This window comes from Nannobrachium achirus (assembly GCF_963921795.1).
Source record: "Nannobrachium achirus genome assembly, chromosome: 5".
NCBI lineage: Eukaryota > Metazoa > Chordata > Actinopteri > Myctophiformes > Myctophidae > Nannobrachium > Nannobrachium achirus.
This window is the reverse complement of record NC_137814.1, coordinates 22,153,731-22,171,229: the sequence shown is the minus strand read 5'-3', so window position 1 is coordinate 22,171,229 and position 17,499 is coordinate 22,153,731. Positions and strand designations below refer to the sequence as shown.

General features: G+C 41.5%; 2 protein-coding genes across 2 annotated transcripts; both read right to left on the bottom strand.

The window, feature by feature from the left end:
- Nucleotides 1-41: 41 nt before the first annotated feature.
- LOC308284911 (uncharacterized protein) lies at nucleotides 42-13,891 on the bottom strand. Its single transcript, XM_080725636.1, has 13 exons — nucleotides 13,541-13,891; nucleotides 12,298-12,669; nucleotides 10,960-11,055; nucleotides 9,821-10,054; nucleotides 9,165-9,330; nucleotides 8,959-9,066; nucleotides 7,982-8,089; nucleotides 6,980-7,043; nucleotides 3,467-3,872; nucleotides 2,554-2,640; nucleotides 1,762-1,995; nucleotides 1,007-1,103; nucleotides 42-909 (listed from the first exon to the last, which is right to left on the bottom strand). The coding sequence occupies exons 1-13, from the start codon at nucleotides 13,811-13,813 to the stop codon at nucleotides 365-367; spliced, it is 2,790 nt and encodes a 929-aa protein (XP_080581762.1). The 5' UTR covers nucleotides 13,814-13,891; the 3' UTR covers nucleotides 42-364.
- Nucleotides 13,892-16,330: 2,439 nt separating this feature from the next.
- LOC308285938 (protein THEM6-like) lies at nucleotides 16,331-17,039 on the bottom strand (the record flags this gene model as incomplete). Its single annotated transcript, XM_080726876.1, has 2 exons — nucleotides 16,331-16,438; nucleotides 16,539-17,039. 2 exons carry the CDS (start codon nucleotides 17,037-17,039, stop codon nucleotides 16,331-16,333), a joined length of 609 nt encoding a protein of 202 aa, XP_080583002.1.
- Between the last annotated feature and the right edge of the window lie 460 nt (nucleotides 17,040-17,499).

Below are 17,499 nucleotides of genomic sequence, written 5' to 3'. Positions count from 1 at the left end.
ATCTTAACCCATTTAGGCCTAGAATTATTGAATGCTTTAACTATTGAAAAATAGCAGCTTGCCGCGCTGCGACAGCCTGCGAGCTTGTAGATCTTCTATAATTGTGATTTCTTTTTGAATATATCTTTAAAAGTAAACATTTGTAACTCAAATATTTGCTTCTGGGTGGTCCCTGGAACAAATATTTTGAGATTGGTGTCCACGGCCAAATACATGTCATTTTGGGGGTCCACTGATTTAGAAGGATTTTAGAAGACATTTATAGAATCGGGTAAAAAATATGCTATTTTTCAGTGGTGTTGCTATTTTTCAACAGTTAAAGCATTAAATAATTCTAGGCTTAAATGGCCTTTTTAAGCCATTTTCAACCTGGACCTTTGTTGTAAGAGCACAGTTTCAAAGTCGAGCCCAGCCCCACCCAGAACCCTGGATACAATGGTTGGGTGAACGTGGACTTGACTTTGTGAAGGAGAACCATGTCGTCACCAACAACACTGTAGAAAGACAGAGTTCCACCCCGGTAGTCCAGATACACTCCTATCCTGCTGGAACAGCGTCCCGCCACGGTCATGGCCTCCTTGTTGTGCTGAAAAGAACAGGCGGACGGCGAACAGTCCAAGCTCCAGGATTTGGAGTTGTGTCCCAGTTTGCAGTCGCTCCCTCCTCCTTTTCTGTCCATGCTTTTGTAGCAGACGCCGATGGAGACGCCTCGGCTGCCGCCCCATTCTGCCTCCCAGTAGCATCGCCCTGCCGTGCCAGCCCTGCACAGCACCTGGGCCCAGTTGCTGAAGCGGTCGGGGTGGTCCGGGTAGGGATGGGGCGTAGACTGCGTGGTCACTACTCTTCGGCCATTGGAGAGGGACAGATAGGGGTTGGCTGTGTAGGGGTCCAGGGTTATGTCATTGTAATCTGGGCACAGCAGAAAACCAATGTCAGATTCCAACCAGTGTTAATTTGGAACCTAAAGAGTGCACTATGAAGATGTTAAGCAAGTAATTGTACTCACATTGTTGGAAATCAGACCTTGTACTTGGCTCAGAGCTGAATGATGTATCAACATGTTTTACTGCCATGAAGAAAGAGGACAAACACTTACTTCCTTTCTTAAACACAGACGCAAAGTAGAAGGACGGGTGCATTAAACTGGAGTTAAATAATATCTAACGAATGTCTAATGGCCAGGCTAATCTACCTTTAGGAGCTTTCACAGGTGTGCTTTGGCATGTTTCCTTCAGGGATGTCACTAGAATATCCAGAGAAAATATTTATGATTAACAAAGATAATTACTACAATTCAATTTGCCACTGAATTGCCTGGTGTGAAGCAGACATACCCTTGTCAGAAATCCTCTGGTGTTCTTTCTCAGAAGCCTCCTCCAGTCGGTCTCTGAGGTCAGCCAGAGACCGTCTAATGGTTTTGTACATTACATATGGAAGAGCGTCGGGGAATGGTACGTCCACCGTTTTGGTAGGGAAATGGAGGGACTTGCAGTTCTACATGCATGGAAGATAAATGGGAGAAGAAAAAAATGTTGGCACATTAACACTAAAAGAAAAGAGTGGGTCTGGAAATTGGCCTCTTAAAAGCAGGCAATATTATGTATATGTTGTGGCCCACTAATAAAATTGGATTAAAATTGGATCAACCGAGACAAGTCAAAGCGTGGCAGACCTCACCACTGCAGAATTTCAGTTACTTTTAGCTCAAATAAGGAGGCCCACATATATGTACCACTTTTGAGATCCAAGCATAATTCATACCTGAAGAAAATCTATATGGTCCTGCGTTTGTGACAGCTTTTCCAACTCAATTTCTCTTCTCCTCAGCTCAGCGGCCTCTTTCTCTATCTTCTCCAGCAGTTCCTCAGCCTGACTGACAGCAGTCTTCTCCTGAGCCTTTATCTGCTCTCTTGCGTCACAGCGTTGCTTCTCTATGGTGCGGATCAACTTGGAGAAGATCCTGTCACTCTCCTCCACGGCTGCTTCCGTGGAGTGCTGTGGAGAACACATTTGGTAACATTTGCTATGCATTCCATGTCTATAATGCAACATTAACTTTAATGTAGCCTTCGGTACTCAGACTTTAATTTTCATTCGTATTATGATCCGTTTGTCCGTCAGTGCCCAGTAATTAAAATACTTTATAAGTCATTATAAAAGGCTTTATAATGTATTATTTATGATGTATTAATACTTGTGAGTGCTTATAACTCAAATTATACAATGATATAATTAGATTACAATGCATTTATAGGCTACTTGACCTTATAAATCACAAAATACTATGGGTTGATTATCATAAAGCTACTTTATAATGTGTTGATTTTCATAAAGCGTTTATAAGTAACACAGACATGGAATGCATAGTAAATGTTAACGAATATCTCAACCCCCAGAATCATCCTTTCACCAGTCAATCATCCTTATGTTTGTAATATACAGATACAATACAATTAAGATACCAGTTTTTGTTATTCAATGTGTGTGAATGAGGCTTTTAGTCATCTGTGTATTGATACTTGATGAATGATGAGTAACACTGTCAGGACTCACCTTAATGTATCTCACAACATATCGAAGTTCCTTCTCTGCATCCTTCAGTCTCTGCACAGATCTCGATGAGGCCTCTTCCAGCTTTTTCTGAGGGTGCACAAAAGAATGACTCCTTTCCCCCCAACATCACTATCTGCTTAAAGCATTCTTTATAATGTCAAGGACTCCTAAATTAATGTATTTGGCCGCAGACCCCATCTCAAAATATTTTGTGCCAGGGAAGATTGGCTATTCTCAAATTGCTGAGGTAAAGATTTAAAGTGGTTAAAATGATTGCTGATGTCATGTTAACCGATTTTGACGAGGACCGCCTAGGACCCTTCCAAGGACCCCTGGGGGTCCCCTGATCCCACTTTTAAGAATCACTGGCAATGTAGAAAAATGCTACAGCACTGCAGTGCTCTCTATGGGTTGAAACTTGCAACCAGGTTGCACTTCTGATTTAGCCTACTGCTTTTCTGTTCACAACCAATCAGTAAATGTCACTGCTATATTATACTACAAAATGAGTTACTGTATTAGTTATACTGTATTGTGTTATGAAACAATGACAATTGTATGTGGAAAATTGTCTATGAAAAACAATGTCTATAAATTCAAACAAGTCGGCACATTACTGTCATAAAACAAACGTCATTTGTGTCAAATAACCCACTGATACAATGTACAAATAAGAAAGCCATTATGTCTTACCATTATGTAAAACACTAAAGCAGAGTTAGAACTGTATGTAGGCCAGGGTAGGCCTACTGTCTGTAGAATATACATTTACCTCTTTAGTAATAATTATGTGCCAAATAAGAATGGTCTAAAAACAAAAAAATCCATCTACAATGTGAGAAAAACACATAGGCCTACTATATTAAGTAAATCACCTTACTGTAGTCTGTAGCCTATGTCAATGTCCACAAACCTGTTGCCCTGCCCTTTCATCCACCACGGAGACCGTGTCGTGGCCCTTGTGCGTGTCCCTTTCACACTGAGAACACACGCACTGCTGGTCCGTGCGACAGTACAGCCTCATCAGCTTGTCGTGATGGGGACACAGCTTGTCCCGCAGCTTGGACAAGGCTGTGATCAGTCTGTGGGCCTTGTTTCCGCGAAAGCGTCCCTCGTGGGCCCTCAGGTGGACCTCGCAGTACGACTCCAGGCACACGAGGCAGGATTTGACCGCTTTGCTCGCCTGGCCCGCGGCGCAGAGCCCACACTTGGCCTCCTCGGCCTTGGCACGGAGCACGGCCACGCTGCCTTGGAACTGCTGAACCACCTCGGCCAGGACGGTGTTCCTGCTGAGCGCAGGTCTGGGGTTGAACACCTGCCTGTAGGGTCAATGTTGTCACGATCAGGGCATTTGATTTGACTCGATTCATAATTATTGTCGCATAACGATTTTTAGATACTGATTTTTTTCATTGTGTTTTGAGCATTTTATAGCCTACATTTCTGTAATTCTGTATGCCTTTTAGGCTTCATAAACAAACAATCCCACTTGTGCAGGTATGGCAAATAACTTATATAGCCTAGTATCTGTAACTAACTACCAGTCTTAACTGTAAATGCTGTCAACAACTGTTGGATGCTGGCTTGTTGTTTAAGTATTGTTATAATGTATTTATACTATGTCTTATTGTTATGCGTTTGTCCCAAGAATGTCTTTGTGTAGGCCTACACAAAGTCTAAAAATCTAATAAAACATATTGAAAGCCTATACAAAGAAATTACTGGCATTTTAAAATAACTACTTTTCAAAATATTGAAAATACAAATCTACAACCTCACAGTGCGTCACATCGCGACGCATCGTGAGCTTGCAGATCTCTTGTATAGAAACGATAGCCTCTCGTTATGATAGGCCTGCTGCACCTGCCTGCACTGTGGGCAGCTGTAGTGTCCCTTGTGCTTGGTCCCGTTCCAGTAGTCTTCAACGCAATCCAGACAATAGCTGTGTCCACAGGGAATGGTCACCGGGTCCCTCAGTACATCCAGACACACCGGACAACTGAACTGGTCCTCCTCGATGGAAATACTCGTCGTCGGCGCTGCCATTTTCCCAAATTCCCACCGACACATCAACAGTAAACACAACCAGCCAAGTGGAAACGTGAGACAAGACAAGAGACACAGAATATGGGCGTTCCGCAGGTGATAGTATTTGACGTTGCGTCACCAGTGCCACCCAACAGGCTTTTATTTTCTACAACAGTACCTGGACCGACTGGTTCTCAGGTTTCACGTTACGCAGTTCATGTCGTCCAATCAAAAGCAGTGACCAGGGCGGGATTGTGCACTGCAGGCAAACAGTCAGTGCAACAGAATAGCTTTGTTGAACTTCTTTTCGATCACCATGGTAGTACTGTACAGGCACGTGCACACATAGACATCAAAGGGGGCTTGAGCCCCTGCCCCTTTATCTGTCTGTAGAAAGTGCCCTCTCCAGACCACGAATGCAGTTTTTACTATGGTGAAAGAAATGCAAATGCCCCCTTTCGGCCTTTCCATGCCATACCTGAGGGGGGTATTCAAAAGAATTGGCTTGTCCAAACTCTCCTGAACTTGAATGCAGCATATTATGTTGAAAGAGTTGCCCTCTCTGTAGAAATCCATGCCGTTACGCCTCATCTCCAGCCTAGACTTGATTATGCTTAGTTTAGTGTGGTATCACACACTGAAAATAGCCGACCTCCGAGCTTGGAGGTCTGCTATTTTCGATGTTTCCACCAAAAGGCCCTTTTAGAAATGTCAGACCCTCTCTCTCTAGCACTCTCTGCACGTCCCTGGTACTGTACAGCACAGGTTGACCCAAATCCTTCCTCCATCTCTGGGATAGAAATACACCCTCAGCACAATTTCTATTTTGTCTAGCAGCCGGTTATGCAAGTTCTATGCCATTTCAGGTGTAATTTGTTTGTATTTGTAATTCTAATTAGCCACTTCATATTTTGATTTATGTACTTTATGTGGTTGTCTTATTTTGTGTGTTGAGTTCAGTTTTTTATTTGAAATTTATGATGATCTATGATACCAGCTAATGGTGATCCTTAATACAAAATAAAAATCTAAGATTAACCATAATCCTAACCATATTTGCTCAAACTACAATGAGAAATGATCCAAGAAAAGAAAACACAAACCAAGTTTTCATTGTTTTTATAAGCATGTCACAAATCATCATCAGTTATGTAACACTTGTCATTAAAGACACATTGTTACTCAAGTAAAAAAAAAAAGTGGAAATGAAAGTGTAAAATACTTAAAAAAAAACTACAACTTAAAAACTAAATGGTAATATTACAAACTAAATGTAATATGCAAACGCAGAAATGTGATTTGCCACAGCTTATGTGATGCTTGGTTACACAGTTATTTTTGGTATTTATTCATCACCAGCACTCACGTCCCTCAACCTCTCTTTCTGTACCTCCTAACTTCCCAAATGTGAAGACACAGGAGGAATAACACAAAACAACTGAACCACACAAGCATTCAACAGCAAGTGTTCAAGTCAGACCTACGGCAGTTAAGGCGCTCCAAAAATAACCGATGTACAAGCTCACTACGCGACACGTTGTGAGGCTTTTAGATCGGCCATTTTCGGCACGCGAGGCCGTGATAAGACAGGCTTGACATCGCAAACCTGTCTGATAGTCTGTGGCCCCAGGGCAATAAAAGGACCGTTTGGTTCAGATTCTCGCAAATTCGCCAAATTTGGCAGAGATGTTGTCCATAACATACTTAATCATTTTAAGATGGGTGCCAAGATGGGCACCCCATGGTACTGCCATAATTGAGCAATGCAATTGGTGTCCCATTAACTTTACATTACAGGGAAAAAAAGCAAAAAAATAATCTGCTTTAAGTAGCATATAACTGGTCAAACTAGGGGTTTTTCATGATTCTGAATCCATTGCAAACATCCGTTTTGCATAAAAAAACATTCATTGGGCTAAAACGGCCACCACGAAAGTGTTAAAAGTGATGACTCATCACTTTTCATCACTAAACCATAGTCTTGTAGGGCGTTTTTTTAGCCCAAGGAATGTTTTTTTGTGCAAAACGGATGCTTGCAATGGATTCAGAATCATGAAAACCCCCTAGTTTGACCAGTTATATGCTACTTAAAGCAGATTATTTTTTTGCTTTTTTCCCCCTGTAATGTAAAGTTAATGGGACACCAATTGCATTGCTCAATTATGGCAGTACCATGGGGTGCCCATCTTGGCACCCATCTTAAAATGATTAAGTATGTTATGGACAACATCTGTGCCAAATTTGGTGAATTTGCGAGAATCTGAACCAAAATATCCCTGGGGCCACAGACTATGAGGAAATGAGCGGAGAGCACGTTTGCGTATGGATGTGTAACGCATGCATTAGAAATGTTCCCATTCAAAATGTGTGCATTTTCTTTTGCTTCATTCAGGGCTACTTCCTCCTAGAGTATGAGCGTCGCTGGTGGGACCTCTGTCTGGAGCCGGAGGAGAGCTTGTTGCCTGAGCAGAAAGAATTGAAGTTAGTCGGCAAGCACCCTAAATCAGTGCTTCTCAACCTGTGGGTCGGGACCCCCAGGGGGGTCCCCAAATTATTTTGGGGGGTCCCCAGATGATTGGCTTAATGTGCAACATTGTTTTCTCACTCAACAGTAAACAAACCAACACAGCGTATATACTGTAGACTAGAGGGTATCTGCACATTTCTAAAGTGACAATTTAAGGGCTTTTTAATACCTCTAAAATGACAAATTAACACATCGGGTGCCCACGCGCCAATCTCTTTGATGTTTACGTGTGCCCACGACGCGTTCGACGCCTTGTACAGTAAACTATACTGTACTGTAGCTACTGCACTTGGCTACCGCGGTGATGAAACAAACTCCATTTCCCAACATGCAGCGCGAAATTACGTCACCCGGACGTGCTGTCTGTCTTGTTGACTTCCTGTTTAGCGGCTGCACAAAAATGCTGTTTTCTCCGGATTCTCTTCCTTTTTTCTTTTTTTTCTCAAAACGGCAGCCTCTTCTACCGGCCGTAACACAAACACTGTGGCTTAGAATTGATAAAAAACGGTCCTGACTGAAAGAAAAGATTTTCGCGAAATAAACAGGACATACTTGGATTACATTTACTCGGATTAATTTTCTCGCCAGTACTTCGAAGGTAGGTAAAATGGCGGGTTGCCATGGGCACCAGCAAATTAAACGTTGATTAATTCTGGGCACCCGATGTGTTAAACATTGGCCAAAATGTCAAATATCAGAGGCAGAAATCACACAAGAAATAGGTATGGGGGTTAGCGCTCCACTGAGAAATCCCCCCTTTTCAAACTCTCATGCAGGGTGTAGTGTTGCTTGTTCAAACCGTTTGAAGTTGATAATAAATAGATTGCATTGTGTGACGATACATTTTCTGCAATTTGCAAGGCTCTGACTTACCAAATGGTGAGAATACAAAGCCACCGAATGCGGGAATAGTAGGTCCTGGAGTGAGGAAGGGGTTGAGTGGGTTGACAGGGCTTTGATCTAGTCCGGGTGTAGGAATCACTGCAAAGGCACAGAGGACGGACAATGTTAACTGCAGTGAATCAACTGCTCAAACCCTTAACACAGACATTAATTGCAAGCAATAGCCTAAAACAACTCAATTATTCCAGTCTTTCGAAGTTAACAGCAATGGAAGTTTTTTGGTCCAAAACCTTTATATTACCATTTATTTAATTGTACATTTTATTTATTTCATTGTGATATTTGTTATTTAATGTTTGGCCCAAAACATCTGTATTCTGACGATGTTGGATATAGACAGAAAAGGCAATTCTGCAATTTGGCGTGCATATTTCATATCGGCTATTGTCTATTTCAGTTACTGGAAACAAATGTTTTGGAATGAAAATATGCAAACAAATATGTAAACAATTATATTGAATCCATAACTCTGTGTCTGGCATTTGTTATCAATGTAACCGCTTGAAATTTGGAGTTGTGATGATTTTAATAGTGGAGAGACCGCCTGCTTCTATGGACATAAATGCATTAATTAGAAGGCTCAGCTACCATTCCCAATATGGCGGCCACGGAGACAGTTCGCTCCAACTGCAGCGGCTAATGAGATCTATGCTCTGTGGTGTTGGCCAAATGTTTTACCTCTACACCACCTGTAGAGGTCCTCGTACACTTACGACCATGTTGGGAATAAGCGTTTGATTATGCCTTCACTTCAGACTGAGGGGACTACACTTGATGAAATGTTGTTTGCTCAAACAAAACCCAGACACCCCTGTCCTGTGTATGCCAATAATTCAAGTTTTACAGAATGAAAACAAATATAACTACAATTCCAATGAAATCAAGCCTCACTTGAAAACCATACAAAGTAAGACATGAGTCAAATAACAGCAGAGAACACTACTTGCCTTGAGTCGAGTCCATTTGGACAATTGCTTGTTCGTTGGGCTGTGCCGATTCTTGCCGTTCTTGCTGTATGCTGGGAGTTGGACAATCAATGATTGTAACCTCTCTCACTAGGAAAAACAAAAGACAGATCAACATCTAGAAGACAGGGTGAGTTATCTGTCATAGAAGCAAATATCACCACTAGTGTGCAGACAGTTATCTGTACCTTTCTCATAGATGCTGACAAATCCACTTTGGCAGACTTCCTGCAGCAGGTCTTTAAAACTGGTGACAGCTGTCATCACAGGGCCAAAGGTGAAGCTGGTGTCAGTACTGACTAATGGGAAGGCTTCCACTTCCAGCACTGGGAGAACTTGAAGAGACTGGCAGCTCTAAAAAGAATGCATGGGTTTAAAGTGATTTAACTTAAGCTGGGTAGAACGAAATGTGGCAATTGTCACAAAACACCATGGCAAAAATGTAAAATGTTTAGTCAAACATAAGCTTTGTCCAGAGTAGAAGGTCAACAACCCCCCCCCCCCCCCCCCAAAGCAGCTACAGCTATTGACAACATTGGTACCCTGGCCCTGGGTGAATTCAAAGAAAACAATTTGAGTTTGGATTGAAGGTGCATTCCGTGCCCACAATCCAAAATAATAGACTTCTTTTGCCAGCCTCAGTACACATAGTGGGCACCAAGTAACGCAGCCATGAGTTTGATTGATCAAACAAACTTTGAGCAAATAAAAGAGGGGAGGTTTTCCTTTATAAAGGAAGAGCTGCCAATGCTGCAACCAAAGTGATGCTAGAGATGACCTCCCGACTAGATCATACAAAGAACTTTCATGCTGAGTCTCATAGCAGCCAGGGTGGCATTGTTACCTGAAGGAAATTAATGTGGTCCTCAGTTTGAGAAAGCTTCTCCAGTTCAGCATCTCTCTCCTTCAACTCTGTCATCCCCTTCTGAAGCTTCTCCAGCACTCTCTCAGCCTGGCCGACGGCGGTCTTCTGCTGGGCTCTGATCATCTCCCTCACCTCAAAACGCTTCAGCTCAATGGAATGGATGAGGGCTGTGAACAGCTTGTCACACTCATCAATGGTTGTCCGCGTGGAGCGCTGGCGAGAAACATACAGCATCACAGCCAATATATAAAAGACTTGTTCAAACTCACAGCATGTCTGCTGCAGATAGATCTATTAGGACGACAGTAATAAATTAAATGGGGGACCGGGCCTTCTGCTCGGCAGCACCATGTCTGTGGATGTGGAACAGCCTCCCCATAGAGTTGGGAGCACCACAGAGCCTAGACTCCTTTAAAGCAGGCCTAAAAACCTTTTTATTCTCGCTAAATATTCAGCTATTTTGTATTTTGTTTCTGTGCTTTTAAAATCTGCAAACTTTATTTTATTGATTTTGATTACTGCTTATTGACTGTGAACCTGCTAACGTTATATTATTGACTTTGATTATCTTTTACTATTCAGTATGTATTTTACTTGCAATGCTTGTAGTACTCTGAGATTCACTGAATGAAAAGTGCAATACAAATAAAATGTATTGTATTATTATTATTATTATAAATGAAATATCTGTAATATGTATTTTTAGGTATAGTAATAGTAATATAGTGGGGCTTACTTCAGAATATTTACCTTTTCTCAGGGAGAAAAGTGGATGTGTGTGTTAACTCATTCAAAGATTTTAGCCATATTTTATACTTTGGCTATTAATAGATGTTTGAAAAAATAAAATAAAATTGAAAATGCAAATGTTTGAATATATGTATTTTTTAAAGCAAACATTTCTAACACAAATCTTTGCTTCTTGGGGTCCCTGGAACAAAATATTTTGAGATGGGGGCCTCAGTGGCCAAATACATATCATTTTGGGGGTCCTTGACGTGGAAATGTTTTGAGCACCACTGATATAGCAACATAAAATCAGTTGATCAGCCTCAGGTCTTAATGGGTTACTGGTCGATATTGAAGCTCAGACTGAACTGGATGTTGGTACTACTCACAGTAAGAGACATGATGGCTTGTTGCAGTTCCTTCACCTCATTGTCCATCCTCTGGATTCTGTGCTGAGAGCTTCGCTTCATTTCCACAAGCTGAGCCTAGAAGAATATTAGAATATTGAACTATACTGATTAGGATGCTGAGCCTAGAAGAATATTAGAATATTGAACTATACAGATTAGGATGAAAACATGCTTTCTGTTCAGTCTTGTTAATTGTATAACAAAAAGGAACACAGTGACGGAAGCAAAGTGAGGGGGGAAAACATAATAGACTTAAATGAGTAAGTTAGTAAATAAATGGGTCAGTGAATAAATGAGTATGTTGTGAATGTGTAGGTGAGAGAGTCTTGCAAAATCCACAAGCTGGATTAAAGCTTAAAGTGGGTTAAAGTGGTTAGGAAAGCAGGCTCTGTGACTGGAATGAGGCTGGTTCCCCTGGACACCATAGTAAGGGCCAGAATGTCCTCCATTATGGACAACTCACAGGGAGCACCTTCAGCCATTCAGGTTCTCCACAGAACGTTTTAGGTGCCCTTTAGTTAGTCTGAAAATTATAGTTTTAATAATAATGATAATAAATGGGTGTACTGGCTCTCTTAAATGTATACTTCTGTAAGTAGGTGTGATGGTTTTTATTATATTGTGGTGTTGTTTTTAATGTAAAAAACGATGTGGTCCCAGGGACTGGCGTCGTATTGCGTAGCCATAGCCAGACATATCAGAGATCTCTAACCACCAATAGGCCTGGTGATATCTTACTTCAATGTATGGACAGTGAGATTTCTCGCTATGCGAGACAAGGGACCGGAGTAGAGGCTTGATCCTTTTCTTGTTATGCTTGTTATACCACATTTTTTTTTCTTTATGTCCTGCAGCATGACAAACAAAAAACGTATTTCCCTCTAGGGATCAATAATAGTATCTACTATCTACATAACTAGTAAAAATACAAAAACAAGAGGCTTATAAAATAAACTATTTTACCCCAAAGCATGCAATCACTACAAACAGTACTAATCCAAATGTACATTTTGCATTCATTTTTGTATTAAATAAAAATAAAACCTTATAATATTGTTGGTTTGATTAGTCTCAGACCAGTGAGTCAACTTTTTTGTTGGCTAGTGCAGCTTTAAGACTTTTTTTTGTCAATTGAACACTTGAGTACTATGTTATTTACACAAATCTATATATCAGGGGAGGCTTAACTGCTCTCATCATCAGTAGCAGTAGATATTCCCATAACCAATCTGAGCTTTTCCTAAGTCAGTAAAATATATAGTACTTATCATAGATCATAACTGAACTTGACCCAGCCTGACAGCACAGTTACCGTACCTGTCTCTCCTCCACCTCTGTCTCTGCCAGCACAGTGTCGTGTCCTTTGTGCTCGTGGGTCAGACACAGGTAGCAGATGCACTGCTTGTCGGTTCGACAGTACACCTCCAGCAGCTTGTCGTGGAGGTGGCAGATGGTCTCCTGGAGGTTCTGGGAGGCCGGCACCAGCTTGTGCTTCTTGAAGGCGGCGGACTCGTAGTGGGGCTGGAGGTGCGCGTCGCAGTACGACGCCAGGCACACCAGGCACGACTTGACGGCCTTGTTTTTCCTCCCGTCGGCCGGGGTGCAGACGTCACACGCCACGTCCTCGGGACCGGCTAAGCTCGGCTCCCCCGTCGCGGCTCGATTGGCCGCCGCCGAGCCCGAGGTCTCCTGGTGGTAGGGATGTCACAAATCACAATTATTACATAATCGTCTAATCGCAATTATTTGACATAATCGTGATTATTTTTCATAATCGCCATAATCGTTTCCGTGTTGAAAAATGTTCATATGTTTTTTTTAAAGTAAAGAAATAGTGGAAATAGCCGATCTACAAGCTCACAACGCGTCGCGATGTTCTTTTTAAAGTATAAAGCTGTCAAACATGTCAGTAATGTCTTTGTATATTTAGGTTATGTGTCATATATGCCATGTGCAACTTCAAAGCTTAAAAGCCAAACAGAAATGTGATTGTCAACAAAAAAAACAAAAAAAACACACACACAATTAAAGGGATGTTCCACTTTCAACAGGGTAACAGAGAAAGGGCTTCTCTCCCCACACACACCAATTGTTAACTTCAAACTCCATTTTAACCATGATAGATTCATTAAAAACACCCATTATTTTTTTCTGGTGACTCATACTACCCTCCTAATACGAGAGCATTTATTTTTCAATAACCTTTTTCCTTTATTTAAAAAAAATAATTATTAAAAATAAATGAAAGTTATCGAAAAAACACGGCCTGCTCACGTATTAGGGGGGTATTATGAGTCACCGGAATGGGTGATTTTAATGAATCTATCATGGTTAAAATGGAGTTTGAAGTTACAATGTGTGTGTGGGGAGAGGCCCTGGGCCTGGTAACATTTACATCAAATAACTAAATATTGAATGAAGCAAATTAAAAACTGTTCAGGGTGTTCATAAAAGCCTGATTTTTGAACGTGAAAATATCCCTTTAAATCGTTAAATTGCAATTATTTGAGAGAAAATTAATCGTCATGTAAAAATGTCACAAGAATCGTGACAGTCCTACCTCCTGGTGGCCACGGAGACCCGTGTTCCTGAGCCGCTCCACCACGTCGGCCAGCATGGTGTTCCTGCCGGGCAGCGGCCTGGGGTTGAAGGTCTGCCTGCACTGAGGACAGCCGTACACGCCGAGGTAGTCGTCCTGGTCCCAGTAGCGCTGGATGCAGCCAGAGCAGTAGCTGTGGCCGCACGGGATGGTCACCGGGTCCTTCAGCACGTCCAGACATATGGAACAGTTGAACTGGTCCCTGTCGAGGACCACTCCACCACCTTGTGCCATTTTGGTTTGGGTTTTTAACAAATAATATCAAAAAATGTCAAGCTGAAAAAACAAGTGACAGAGGGACAGCTGCTTGCTTTGTTTACAGGAAGTGTAGAGGTGGGACGTCCGCGAACGAATCGAGTCTTTTGAACGGCACTTTCTTTTAAATGAACGATGGGATCCGGTTCGCTTTACCTAAGAAAATCAATACTGCAATCAATGTTGAAATACTAGTCTCTGCCTCAAGTAGAAGTTTGTGATGTTATACTAGTACAAAGGTATTGTTTGATATCAAAATGTACTTAAAGTACCAATAGTAGGCCTAGTAAAAAGTACTCATTATGCAGAAAATGTAGAAAAATCATTTGAAAATAGCAGATCTACAACGCGACACATTGCAAGCTTGTAGATCGGCTATTTTCAAATGGAAGGTATGTACCTTCGAAATAAATGTATATACTAGGGTTGAAGTTATTCGTAATTATAATCAAAATCTACAAAGTACTAGTAACTAGAATGACAGTCTTTTGAACGGCTCTTTGAAAGGAACGGATCCCAGAGATCCAGTTCACTTCAAAGAGCCATAAATCCCATCTCTAAGGAAGTGACGGTAGATCACGTGGGGCGTGGCCAGCATTTCCGCGTCTGCGCCTCTGCGCTATGATGCCTGCTGGCGTCGCCGGTTCGATTCTCGACCTGGACGACCTTTGCCGCGTGTCATTCCCCATCTCTCTCCCCGTTTCCTGTCGGTCTGCTATCCTATATCAGATAGAGGCATAAAAAGCCCAGAAACATAATCCTTTGTAAACACGAATCAGCAGACGGAGCAGAGGACAGTACAGTACTACAGTTGATAGTTACATAACATCAAAATGTCTTTCTGTGAAAGGCTCCATAGCACAATATCATATTGTGCTATATTGTCAATATATAGTGCCCCAACGAAGAAACGTCGCTACTGTAAAGCTTTCAAGTCGTTTCTAGTAGTTATTTACACCTAGTGGCGGAAGAAAAGACCTCTGGGAAGGGAACTCAGATTGGTAGTTATTAATGGCCTTGGTTTATGCAAGGCAGCTTACACACCATATCCACTAGATGGCGACAAAGCCCAAGCATTGTCAATTCAGGACAGACCGCTCAACACTGCATAGCCGCAATTACATAATATTATTACTGCGACGTTTACAATGTGTAATAAAACCAAGCTAAGAACATGTACAGGGTTTCAATGCATTGTTTAATTCAAAATGCATTTGAATTATTAGCAGATACCATAAATAAAATTCTGTCCATGAGTCCCTTTAAATAATCTATGTATAAATAATAAAATAAGTAAATAACAGTTACAAAATAATACAATTTCAAATTTGCATTTTCACCATTAATCAATTGAACAAGCTATTCACTCTCAGTGCAATTATAATAATATACATGACATAACATAGGTAGGCATACATTTCATTTAAAAATAAAGTTTGGAATTCTGTCATAAAGAACAATACAATACTTTGGTCAAACACAAAAAAGCTTTGGTGCATTAAAGGGCGGGTTCAAAGTTTTAAGAAGTGTCTTAACAATTAACCATGCCATGCTTCAGTCTACATTCTAAGTTCATACACTACGATTGTGCAATTAGAAAGAAAAAAAATATATGTCAGCAGCCTAATGCTAGCATTTGCTGGTGCTAGCCAACTGGGGTTCAAGCAATCTCTCTTAAAACCAAAAGTGTTTTGTTAAACCCGCCCTTTAAGTCTGCGAAACCCAAATTAGGCACCAAGGCCTATATTAAAGGAATACGACCCCTCAAACTTAAATGTTCCTGTTAACGGATAACAAATTCAATCAAATCAATAAGTGAGTCATGTGCGTATTGTTGAGGGAAATGGAATGGAATAATCGTATCATTTAAGCCCATTCAAGTAGTTGATCTCACCCAAAGGTTGTAAAAAGACAACTCTTACAACTTTGATGAAAATGTCAAAATGTAAACTACCTCTAATAATGAGAAACAGGCACAAAAACACCCCGTCTCTTTGACTTAAAGCATGCATTGATGTCAGTGGAAGAGTTTCTCATGTTACACATGCTTATCTGAAGACTGAATTTTGCCTAAAAACGATCACAGCCTCTAAAGACAATAATTTGCGATCTACTCTAAGCTTCATGGATAAAAGCTAATACATTCTTGTATCACTTTCTGAGACAATAGCTCAGTTTGATTGCTTGATATTGATGTCAGCTAAAAGTCTACCTGTGGCCCAATTCCAGTGCATAATAGAGTGCTTTTGATAAAATACACAACTCATATAATTCAAGTTTTCATATTCGCCCATCCAAAAGGTGTTTCTGCTCATGCCATTTAAAGACTATAAATATATATCCAGGTAGGGCTGACTAAATGCTACAAGACATTTTGTAAATGAAAAAAAAAAAAAAAAGACCCTAGAATCCTACACAGTGTGGATGACATATTGTGTGCCGTATATGTTGCGTGCAATGATATGTTGTGACCAGTGATGATGTGCTGCTGGGGCCTCATTTGTCCTTCTCCACCAGTCCACTTTCTGCTCTCAGAGCTTGGCTGCTGGCCGAGATGAAACTCATCCAGTGTTTGAGGTCCTCTGGAAATTCAGGACACTGGATCTGTGCATGCATTAAACGACACAAACACACGGTTTAGAAAGTGCACATGAATATTTCATTATAGCGGTACGGGTTTGTGCAACTTTCTCCTGTTGCATACCTTCCTCTTGCACACAAACTCTATGATCTTCTCGGGGCTGCAGTGCACCACGTTCTGCCTGCAGAGCATGATCGCCGAGATGAAACCGTCTTTCTTGGACACAAAGCGCTGCTCCAAGTAAAAGGCCTTCTCGTCCCAGCTAACGACTTTGGTCCGAATCTCAAAAGCCTCCCGGAATGCTAGGGAGCGCCGGTAGCGAATAGTGGAAGCCCCGACCACCATTTTGGCACCCAGTTTGCGCGAAGCCATGAACAGCCCGTTACGCATGTAATGGTGAAAGCGGGCAAAGTCACACTCCCTTAAGTACCGAGAGTTGTTCATGTGGCCCAAGTAATCCAGATCATGGGGAAGAACCATTCCATCCACACTCTGCTCGGCTAGAATATCCCATATTCTGGGTTGAAAATATGCCTTGAAAAACACTTGGGCCCCCCGTACAAAGTACCATACATCAAGACTGCAGAAAAGCAGCAGCGCAGCACCCAGCACCAGCAGCAACATCTCTCTGCAACACAAATCAATAGATCATCATTATCCAGTCAGGGAGGGAGATACACACCATGGCATGAACATGACCCTGAAGCTCCAATTTTAGCATCTTTATCAGTACAACTAAAGCTGCAATCCATATCCCCCCACCTGGGTACCCTGCACGAGAGACCGCATTTCTACCGCTCTGCCAATAAACGCATCCCTGTTCTCTTGGTCAGGGGAAATATTGCGATATGAGCTTCAGGCAGTAATAGTTGACAACAGTGGAAGAGTAGGTAGACCTCTGCAGATGTACTAGTTAATTGTATTATCATACTAAGCACACAGATTAGGTTAAAATAATCTTTTATTCATGAAAATAATTGCATCTTTAAGCATTACGATTTCAATATATCATTGAATCCACAGGAAATGTGTCAACATACTGTAGCACAAGGGTTTTCAACAGGGGGTCTGTGACCCCTAGAGG

Bases quoted from the DNA above. Each gene is read 5' to 3' on its own strand.
- LOC308284911 (XM_080725636.1), bottom strand. From the start codon at position 13,813: ATGGCACAAGGTGGTGGAGTGGTCCTCGACAGGGACCAGTTCAACTGT. The intron at 12,670-13,540 runs GTAGGACTGTCA...CCCTACCACCAG, and splicing joins GTCTCCGTGGCCACCAGGAG to GAGACCTCGGGCTCGGCGGC. The intron at 1,104-1,761 runs GTATGAATTATG...TCTGTGTTTAAG, and splicing joins ACCATATAGATTTTCTTCAG to AAAGGAAGTAAGTGTTTGTC.